We start from the raw sequence: 11,652 nt of genomic DNA, 5'->3' as shown, positions 1-11,652 counted from the left end.
ATTGGTTTTTTAAAGTCACGTGTAATTTTTGAAGTGATTTTATTGGTCGGAGCTCTTCTGCTGGTAGCAGTGGAAAATAAATTTGTTATTTTATTTTACGCTTTAGTACGTGGAATCTTCTGTACAACGACCCACTTAGTGTGATTGATTTTTGTATTATCTAACATAAGATTCTTTACTGTGATCGATAAATCAAACCCAGTTTCGTTATCGCTAGATCTATATCTCACAAGGATTTAGCAGTGTTTACATTAACTCTATAAAGCAGGTTTTTATAAATTGTACCGGTACCTTCATTAGATCTAGATCTACTAAAATCTACTTGTTGAATGACAGTAGACCAGACGTAGTCATAGTACTACTAGAATACTAGATAGATGATAGATCTACTTACTACTAGAATGACTAGATCTAGATCTAGTAACTAGTCTAGTAGTCTAAGACTCTAACTCTACTCTAGAATCTTCAGTCTAGATATATCTAGATCTAGAATATAGACTCGATACGATAGACTAAGATTTAATTAGAAAAGACTTAATTTTAATATAATTATTATAATTATATATAATAATAGTAATATATTTAGAAATCTAGATTAGATTTTAGATTGATTAGATTTATTTTTTTTTATACCTAGGTCGCCTAGGACCTAGAAATTGTATCGTAATGACAGTAATGTTAAATGTATAGATATAGTATATTATTAATTATAGATTAATGTAGATTTATCAAGTATTCAAGATACTAGATTATAGATCTCTACACTTTACTGATATTTACTTCTTACAGTTTACAGTTAGAATCAATAAATATAGTGTAGTGTTACTATTAGCATTCTCATGATTCTGGAATCTAGTGAAGAGTCTAAAATTCAGAGAATTCACTTACAAATTTAACTAGATGATAGATATAGTCTCAAGATGTAAGACATCACAATGAACATAAATGTCTATCTTGGCTATGAGCTCATTTAGATCTGGCCTTCAGGGTTTACTGTCGCTGCCACTGCCTTCCACTAACGTACAAGGTTCACATTTGCAAAATTGCCGCCAATGTCTTAAATGTTCCTACAGGGGTCACTAGCTTGCCACTAACATAAGTTATAGTACGTGCCACTCTCTACCTTCTCATAGTTTCCAGAACGATAGTCTTCTACATTCTTCTTCTTCTAGCCAGTTTTATTGCTGCTGAGCTGTGAGCTCTTTGATAGTCTACACTACCAGGAATGTCCCTTTCCACAGTTTCCTCACAAGACTTCTTCCTGATCAGACAACCTACACTGCTTCTCACCTGCTGGCCACACTGGCAATGATCACTTCTATAACTCATGCGGTTTTAGCCTTTCTCTATTTCTGTTTCCACATCCACTTAGCTGAAATCAACAGTCAACTATTTTGTTTCTACTGCAGAGTAGGAGCAGAGATATATATATTCAATATTATATCTATTCTGAAATAGTGCCAATAGACAATAGAATCTAGATTCTATATCTAGTAAATATAATTAGATCTAGATTCTAGATCTCTTGTCTAGATCTAGTGTAGTAGTGATAATTTTTAAAAAAAAAAAGATGTACGTTTGTAATTTGATATTGAATGAATATGGATTTAGTCATCCATGTCAGTTAGTGAGCTAAACCATGATTGACTTTAGTCGGTTGTTTTTTTTTGTTTTTTTGGCTTGTCACTAGTCTTTATATATATATATAGCATAGTGTCTAGGTTACTAATAAAGACTATTTTTTTTAGATTGAATGATTTATGTCAGAGGTCTAAAACATTTATTTGTGAGGCTTATATTGTCATACATCACAGTCACATCAGTCTTATGTTAGTAAACACTTGTTGTCATTATTCAATAATATCAAGTAATCTTCTTGACATTTCATTTATTCTCTTTATGTTTCACAGGTGAAAATGTCCAAGTCGAATCAATCCTTGGAGCTGTATGTATTTGTTCTTGTTGTTGTGACACTTGCCAGCGTACATTGCAGTGCCATACCTGACAAGAAACAGCGTGTTCAGGATAAGGTGAAGCTCAATTAGATTGCTTAAAATTTCAGTAGCTTGTATGTTGAGGAAGTAGATTGCATGTAATATTTGTAAAGTGGGATTGCCTGAAAAAAAAACTTGCAATATAACTGCTTTAAAAATTCAATGTTTGAATAACTTTATTAAAGTTAATCATCATTTTTCTTTTATTCCATTGAAAGTATTTTGTGTTCTCAAAGATTTACTCCAAATTTTTTTTCTCAAAAAGAATTCAATTATTAAAAAAAAAAGGTAATGTTGTTGTGCAGAATTATTATTAAAATTATATAATAAATAAAAGTTTCTGAGACTTCGTTTCTTACTGAAGTTGACTCCGCTTTTAGAATGAATCAGTGTACTTTTATTTGCCCAGCCTCTGAGTAGTGAGCCTCACGAAGTTCATGGAGAACATAATCCTGACTATGATCATGATGCTTTCTTAGGCCATGAAGAAGCAGAGACATTTGATCAGCTGTCTCCAGAAGAAAGCAAGCAGCGTCTCTCGTAAGTTCAAATGTTAACTGTATTTCAGAGAGGAAGTATGTGTGATGGGGTGTCATTTATTGAAGGAAGTCTCCAGACTTATAAGTTCTAATCTATTGGGTGTTTTTATTGATTGAGTTGTTCTGCAATCAGCATGCTTGTTCCATGGGTTGCCATTATTTTCAACACTAATTATTGTCTTTTATTGTTGTCCAAATAAACATGTTAAAATGTTATTCAGAGTAAATTTTTATTAATTTTGTTTTTTAATATATATATATATATATATATGGGTTGTAACATTATTTTTTTTTTATGTTAACAGCATTATTGTAGACAAGATTGACAAGGATAGAGATGGGGAAGTAACAGAAGCTGAGCTTAAGGAATGGATCCAGTATGTCCAGAGAAGGTATATTGTCACAGACACTGACAGAATGTGGAAAGACCATGAACCAGATGCTGAAAATACACTCACCTGGGAGTCCTATCAGAAACGTACTTTTGGCTACAGTGATGGTAGGTTATTGCACTCTGGTTGATTTTATTTATGTAATTGTTGTAGCACTGTTAATAATTTAGAATTTTTTAAAAGTATAATGAGTCAAGTTAAACTCTTATCAAATAAGAAAGCCATTCATATATTCACAAAACTTATCCTCAACATGTAATAGAAGAGTGGCTTTAACATAATTTTGTAATTTACTATGTTTTCTTTAATATTATGTGTAAATTATTTAAACATGATATGACTCTGAAACAGAATATACATTATGGTGCTTATAACACAAATACGATAAAATATTAGCAAATTTTTTAAGGCATAGTTTTTTATCTTTTGAATTACTTGTTAGACCCAGTGGAAGGCTCCCCAACCTTTGAATACAAAGACATGATCCAGAGAGACAGAAGAAGATGGCACCAGGCTGATAAAAATGGAGATGGGAAACTGACTAAAGAAGAATTTCAGGATTTTCTTCATCCTGAGGAAGCTGAACACATGAGAGGCATAGTTGTTGATGTGAGTATGTTATAGAAAGGTATAGTTGTTGATGTGAGTATGTTATAGAAAGGTATAGTTGTTGATGTGAGTATGTTATAGAAAGGTATAGTTGTTGATGTGAGTATGTTATAGAAAGGTATAGTTGTTGATGTGAGTATGTTATAGAAAGGTATAGTTGTTGATGTGAGTATGTTATAGAAAGGCATAGTTGTTGATGTGAGTATGTTATAGAAAGGCATAGTTGTTGATGTGAGTATGTTATAGAAAGGTATAGTTGTTGATGTGAGTATGTTATAGAAAGGTATAGTGTTGATAAGAATATACCATGAAAGATCTAGTTCAGATGAATACATACTTATGCTATGCCCCCTTCATCTGATTACCAATATTTATTATTTTAGTAACCATAGATACATTGTATGCTTTGATATATATTTAAAATATAATTAAACAATGATAATTTTTTAAGTAAAATTATAAGAAAGTAAATTATGTCTAATAATAAATTTAAAAAACAACAACAACATAGTTAGCTTATATTTGATTAGAGTTGTGTAGGTGAAGTTAAAAATATAAAAAGTATTGAGCATTTATGGATTTAATAGCCTTACCTTTATGTTTATACAAAAATAGTTGTGTAGTTAATGGGGCATTTTGAATGAGCTGAACGTGTCTTTCTTTAGTAATAAGAGGAATCCACTAAAATAGCATTTCTATAAATGTATATCTTTCTATTTAGTCTAGCAGTAAACTCAGGTGTACTTCAAGGAACAGTCTTGGGTCCACTACTATTTTTAATTTACATAAATGATTTACCAAATTGCATTAGTTCGGAAACAAAATTCAGATTATTTGCAGACGATTGCATAATATATAGAACAATAAAAACAACACAAGACACATATATTTTACAAAGAGAATTAGATGAATTACAGAAATGGGAATCAAATTGGAGCATGTCTTTCCACCCAGAAAAATGTCAGTTGTTAAGAGTAACAAAAAAACTAAAACAAATTAATTCCACTTATCTTATTCAAGGCAAACCAGTAACACAGACTAAAAACGCAAAATACCTAGGTGTTATAATAAATGAAAAACTATCATGGAATCCACATATTGATGAAACTACAAAAAAATCAAACAAAGCATTAGGATTTATTAAAAGAAATTTCTATAAATCAAATAAGAACATAAAACTAAAATGTTATTTAACCTTGGTTAGGCCAATAATAGAATATGCATCCTCCGTTTGGGAGCCCTCAACTCAAGAAAACATTAAGAAACTGGAACAAACACAAAATAGAGCAGTGAGATTCATAACAAACGAATATTCACATTTGACTAGAGTAACACCTTTAGTAAAATCACTAAATTTAGAAAGCCTTCAGGACAGAAGGCTCAAAAGTAAAGTAGCAATCATACATAAAACACTGAACCATAATCTTCAAATACAAAAACAAAATTTAATAAAATACTCTAAAAGACACAAAGATAAAGGCACTTTCCTCGTCCCATATGCTAGGACAAATTTGTACAAATACTCCTTCTTCCCTAGTGCTATTAGAGCATGGAATGGGTTGCCTGAGCTAGCCAGGAAAACCAGTGACTTGGCAGAATTTAAGTCATTGGTTAATATGCATGACGCGTAGGACATAATCATCTTCTTTTTTGAAGTAACTTCTGTATTATATAAGATAATATAACATCTTGGGAAGTTGTTAAAACACATTGTAACACATTTTCCTGTGATATGTATTGCATAAGAAGTAAAAAAAAGAAATAAAATATCTTGGTTTATTGAATGCCCCACTCCATTTATTGCAATACAAACTGTTTTACATTGGATTATTGCCCATTCAGTGGTTCAGTCCAAGTTTATTTTCTATGCTATGCTACTAAACTAAAGTTTAGCCAGAAATGTATGTCTCAATACTATTTTCAAATAAAACTTTAATTTCTATGAAATAAGTTTAAAATGTGCTATTATTAATGATATTTAAAGTGTAACCATATGACTTTTATTTTGTGGACTCTCTTCACAATAGTACTCTTTGGTCTGCTAATTAAAACACAAAACTTGCATATTAGATTTAGATGTGTTAACAAAAAAAAAATACAGCAAACTTAGAGTTGAAATTATGTCTTACCTTTACAAGACCTCTAGATATGTTTCTGTTTTAAGATCCTGATTGTTCCTACTGACTGAGAAGACAGAAATGCTTGCAGCCATCTAGTGCTTTCTAAAATGTTGGATAAACTTCAAGTCCTCCTCCTCAATGCAAACAGACATTTGATATCTCTGACAAACAAAAATCAGTACATGTTTACATAGAAGGAGCTTTGCTTATCACTGGTCTTTTTTTTTTTTTTTCAATTACTGAAGCTTAAATTGCTGTACTTTTAACAGTGACAACTTTTTTTTTCAGGAAACTTTAGAAGATATTGATAAAGATGGGGATGGATACATTAGTCTTCAAGAATATATTGGTAAGTGAGAAGTCAAATGTTTAACTAGTAGACAGTTTCAGTTCTTCTTAATATTCAACTTGTTTAGTACATATATATATATCTATATTTCAAACAGTAATAAGCTGACAGAAATATTTATATGAGGCATAAGTGCTAAACTATTACCCTGCTCATACTAAGCTTCTGGTTTTTTTTTTTTATCTTCTTAAATCGAGGCTCCTTAGTCCAGCCAGTTCTGAAATCTTTTGGTTTTGCTAAGCAAGTGACACATAAGTTATCAGACTCTAAAACTCTGTCTGTTTTAATGATCTTTGTCTTTATATTAAAAATGTGCTCTATAGCATCTTTTGAAGTTATTTTTTTGTTTTTTACTTCAGATGTAAAAAAAAAAAAAATTGGTTACACTTGAATTTCTAAATATTATATATCAATTTTTTTTTGTTTCCAAAATATTTTATAATGCATTTAATGTGTAGATGATATTTGGGGTGATGATGATGCTGATGAGGAAGATGAGGAGTCAAACAGAGAAGGAGAGCCTGAGTGGGTCAGGTCTGAGAGGGAACAATTTGTACAGTACCGTGATAAAAATGCAGATGGAAAGCTGGATAACCAGGAGATAAGAGACTGGATCATTCCAGAGGACTATGACCACAGCTCAGCTGAGGCGACACATTTGATCAGATCCTCAGATGAAAATGGGGTTTGTGACTTTGAATCAAGTTGTACTGCCCGATCATTCACATAAAGTTGTACTTGTATACTGAACTATTTCTTTGTTCTACTTTTAAAAAAAAAAAACTTGTTTAATACAATGATGCACAAAGCTTTTTTTAGTTGATGGACTAAGTTTATCAAAGCTAAATACATAAGCTTCCTTTTTTTTTTTTTATTGTAAATCATTAATTTGTTACTACCTATCATGTTGGCTGATAAGTTTTGTTTCAAAATTTAAATAATACTTGTCTAAGCAATCTCCTCTATTGCATTAAAAAATATCAAACTACTAATACAATTTAAAATAAATGCAGCCTTAATGGCCTTGATAAAATTACTTTTTTAATATTTATAAAGTAACATGAATTGCGTGTCAAAGCTTAGTGAAATATTAGGCTTTGAAGATGTGTATTAATACAAGTTTTTTGATATATGAGAAAGTTTGTTCTATAACAAGGTTTTATTGTAGGATAAAGTTTTAAATCCAAATTTTTTTTAAAAAGTCACTTCTTTATGTGGATGAGAATGTAGTACAAATCTTGCATTCATGTGAAAACACTAATATCTCTCATTTGGTCACACTTGCACATCCTCTCTTGTCTATAGGTGACATGTGGCCCCGTAGTGCTGAGGAAGAAGGCCAGGAAGAGCCTAGTTGGGTTAAGTCAGAACGCGAGCAATTTTCCAATTATCGTGATAAAAACAAGGATGGTAAAATGGACAAGGCTGAGGTTATGGACTGGATAATACCTCATGATTATGATCACTCTAAAGCAGAGGCTAAACACCTGATATTTCAGTCCGATGTCAATCAGGTAGATATATATACATAAGCTTCATGGCATGGCTGTTGTCAAGCAACTCTCTTAGTCTCTTTTTTGTCTGTTTTAGAATGAAAGACATTGCAGCTGTCTCACAGTCATACTTACTCTTAGGTCACTAGTCAAAGCACTCTTCATTTGTAATCTTTGTACTATTTGGTACAAACTCTGTCACAAGGCATGCAATCTATTTAGATAATGGCATTGTTTTGTAAACTACATGTCACCTATAGAAGAGACCACTGGATTATTTTCACCACTTTTAGTATTTCTTATCAAATATTGGTTAAATAATTAGAGAGACTAAGACATTGACAACAGATTATATTTGATCTCTTACAGTCAGACTATTCTTTCTATTTACAGGATGGCAAATTAAGTAAAGAAGAAATCCTTGACAAGTATGATTTATTTGTTGGCAGCCAGGCTACAGACTTTGGAGAGGCTCTGACCAAACATGATGAGTTTTGATGAGATATTTGAGATAGACATCTCACAAGACTTTAATTGATTGGAGCAAAAAAAAAAAAAAAGAAAGTGTTTGTTGTCTGCAGAATAAATGCTGTAGTATGAATATTGTTTTATAGGTCAGTGATATTTTAAACTAATCTGAAAACAAAGCCATAACACAATTTTACTATCCCCCCCCCCCCCCCTCCCAAACTTCATTGAATGGGAATATTATATCACACAATTTGAGTCATAAACCAGTTCTTATACAAGCATATTTGTATTTGTAAAATATCTGTGACATTAATATTCAACTGTGTTTGTTTTTTTTTAAATTAAAAACAAAAAAAGATTTGTGTTATGACTGAACAACAAATTTCTTTGGTTAACTTCTCTTTTGATACTTTTTTTTTGTTAGAATTTAGAAACATTTAACTTCACTTATTCAAAGATTGTATCCAAAGTTAAATTGCTTATCAATAATAGTATTTCTTTTTAAGTTAGCTCTCATGCATGTATTTTATGTAAATACAAGTTTAAACATTGCTGAATTCCGTCCTATAAATATTTCTTTATGCCCCAAACAATCCCTTTTCTATTCGTGACCATCGATTAAACAACTATACATTTTTATTTCCTAAGTAATTTTTATAATTTGTATGGATTGCACTGGTATAGTTGACATGCCACACACACTAGAAAACCTCAACTTTGTGCAATGTTTTTCATAACAGTATTTCACCTTGGTTTTAAAACTTGTTTTTCAAGATGTTTCTCCTTTTTTTTTTCAACATTGGAATAAATGGGGTGAAAGTGTAGAGTTTAAATGGGTTTATTTATTTTAAAAAAATGCAATTGTTTGATATTATGTTGGGGCAATACAAATAATGTTCTTGTTTTAGGTAAAGCCTTTCCCAGGACTTGGTCACCTACTTAAATGTTTGCTGCTTTTCTGTTCTCAAACTCTCACTTTCATTGGTTCTTATGTCATTTATACATTTTTTTTTTTTACACATTTGTATTTGTAAACTGATAACTATGTTTATTGTCAAAGTTGAACTTTGCACATTTTTAGGAGTGCTGGATACTTAAGAGTAGCATGTTACTTGCTTTAGCCTAATGGTTCACTTTTTTCACTTTTTATTGTTTTTTTTTTTTTTTGCTGTGATGATAGCCCACAAAATTAATGGTACTAAAGATGGCAAAAATGTTTTATAATTTGTATTTAATCAATAAGAAAAAGTAATTTTCTTTTGTGTCAACTTATACTTTGAATATCTTGGTTATTATGTATTAATAATGTTTTGAAACTTGAGATTTTAAAAGAAACTATTGAAAATATATATTTTTTTTTTAGCTATTTAGTAAAGAACAATAATCTGGATATTTTTGGGAACAATTACAGTCCCCTGTCCTTCCTTGTAACTTTCTAGACTTTTAAAATTTTTTAGTTTTTAAGTTGTTTTTTTACTGATGTGAAAAATTATAATAATGATTGTTTAAACAAAAAAGGCATCCTTAAGTTTAATATATATATGCTTGCAACCTTATGTATCCTGATGTTGGGGTAATTGGAAAGACCTAAAATGAAAATGATTTTTTAAAATCTTGTATGCCAACATTTGCTTGTCATAAGTGATCTAATGCGAAGATTTCCTATTCCTCTATGTCCTGTAGAGACTTACTGATCATTGAATGGGACAATTACATGTACACATATTGTGATGAAATGATGATGTAGTTTTAGAACAAAACATCTTTTCACATCATGATGGATCTATTGAAATGTTTATGCATGTTAAATTGTCAAAACAACCCTTACATACTTTCTGCATTTATTATTATTTTTTAGGGTCTTTTTATGAACAGAGCCATATCTTTATTGTTGACAGATTCATGATTTGAGATTGTGTTCCATTTGTTTTCACTGTACCCCAGAAGCTTCTAGAACAATCTTTTTACTGGGGAGCTCTGAGTTGACTTGCCAACCAAATATCTGCTGTTTCTGAATGAACTTCCTTCATTTTCAATGCTTCCTTTAGTGTACATCCCTTTGGTTTTGTTTTCTGGATTACATCCCTTAGTTGTTTTAAGATTATGCCCCTTTAATTTGGTGCAAATGTTTGTTATTCATAAAATGTACATATAAAAATTAGACCTTTTGCTTTTCTGCCTCATTCATGTTATCTAACACAAGTGTGTATGTCTACATACAATCCATTTTATATATGTCTTTGTCAAGAAGGAACTCTTTCTTAATAGACATTAATTGTGACCCAAATACATTAGGTTATTTTATTGGAACTTGATTAAATTAAAAAAAAAATATTAAAATGTATAATAATAATAATAATCTTTATTACCAGTAAGTAAATTTGTTTTACTATTGTGCATTACAAAAAAACAATACAGGACTAGAGCAAACATTTGTACAATAGCACACAAGAAATATGTTCTAACCCCATTAGATCTAGTTCCTAGTCTTCTAAAGCTATTGTTTTTTTTTTTAAATATGTAACAAAAGCTATGTGACTTCTGGATGACAACATCTTGTTGTGTTCCTCTTAAGCTGGGTAAGAGTTATCTGTCTCTCTCTCTGCCCATCTTGTAACTAACATATCTAGTTCTATAGAAATACATTTATTGAATATTGTATTATTGGCTGAATATTTTATGTATGGATTTTTGTAAGGCAATCATTCAATAACAAATTATTTGCACAATTAATTTTTTTTTTACATTTGTATTGGAATAATATTAACATGAGTAGAGTTGTGTGTGAATAGATTCCCATCTAGTCATCATATTGTGTTGGCATGTATATACCCTGCATTACTAAGACTGAACATGTTAATTGAGTAGAAACTGTTGTAAGAAAGGTACTGACTGGACTAACCCTTCTGCATGAGTCAAGAACAGGAACTCTGAAGCTTTTCTTAATCTTGTATTTGTTTTCTGTTTAGAGTAATGGCTAGAGTATTGGTTGGGGGAATGGGTCAAAGTTCATTTCAATGGCTAGACATGTACAGGTGGGACTAAATACAAGTTTGAGACAAGCTGCAGTAGATGCCCCTGTGTGTGTGTGTGGGTTTGTTTGTCCTTGCATGCTGCGCTAAATTCTTCCAGTACTGACCTATGTATGTATAATCTCATGTACTATTGTTGTATTCAGAATGTTAGAGAAATGAAGCAGCCAAAACATTGTGTGGCATGGCATCAAGATCAAAATATGTATTTGTTACAGAACAAATCTCAAAAATAAAGTTTGTGCTTTTTGAAGAGACTTCTGTCTTTGTTGTCTCATTAGTTGTGTCCACTCATGTCCACTTCACCTCCAGGTTTAGTCTAAACTGGTTCTCCATAAAGTCTGTCCAGCATCAAGTGTGAATGCATCGGTCTAGTTATTCTAGTTTCATCTAGAGTCCAAAACTTGTATGTCGCTGGTAGAATAATGCTCACTTTGTTTCCGTATTACGATTTGAGAAAAGTTTTGTTTGTTTTTTTTAATATAAATTTTACTACGCAATCCCTGGCTGTAATCCAACGTGAGAAGTGCTAATTGAAGTTATTCAGAAGACATGGTAAGGAAAACCTTTTTTAAAGTTCTAAGGGGGAAAATAAGTGCTGTACTAATCAGCTAATGGAGGCTTTGAATTGTCTCTCTTGCAGCTTGTGCAGG

The 11,652-nt window shown here is 31.2% G+C and overlaps 1 protein-coding gene across 6 annotated transcripts; it reads left to right on the top strand.

The window, feature by feature from the left end:
- On the top strand, window positions 1-11,256 carry LOC106050367 (calumenin-A-like). Of its 6 annotated transcripts, XM_056043805.1 has the most exons (9): window positions 88-268; window positions 1,911-2,030; window positions 2,404-2,534; window positions 2,839-3,032; window positions 3,368-3,534; window positions 5,943-6,003; window positions 6,462-6,692; window positions 7,309-7,517; window positions 7,890-11,256. In XM_056043805.1, exons 2-9 carry the CDS (start codon window positions 1,917-1,919, stop codon window positions 7,992-7,994), a joined length of 1,212 nt encoding a protein of 403 aa, XP_055899780.1. In that variant the 5' UTR covers window positions 88-268; window positions 1,911-1,916; the 3' UTR covers window positions 7,995-11,256. The 6 variants fall into 6 exon arrangements, with proteins under 6 accessions (XP_013060778.1, XP_013060775.1, XP_055899780.1 ...); XM_013205324.2 differs by lacking the exon at window positions 7,309-7,517 and having other exon boundaries at window positions 1-105; window positions 6,462-6,688; XM_013205321.2 differs by lacking the exon at window positions 7,309-7,517 and having other exon boundaries at window positions 29-140; window positions 6,462-6,688.
- The last annotated feature ends 396 nt before the right edge of the window (window positions 11,257-11,652 follow it).

Source organism: Biomphalaria glabrata, chromosome 10, assembly GCF_947242115.1.
Source record: "Biomphalaria glabrata chromosome 10, xgBioGlab47.1, whole genome shotgun sequence".
NCBI lineage: Eukaryota > Metazoa > Mollusca > Gastropoda > Planorbidae > Biomphalaria > Biomphalaria glabrata.
The sequence above is the reverse complement of the archived record's forward strand: the minus strand, read 5'-3'. Positions and strand labels throughout refer to the sequence as shown.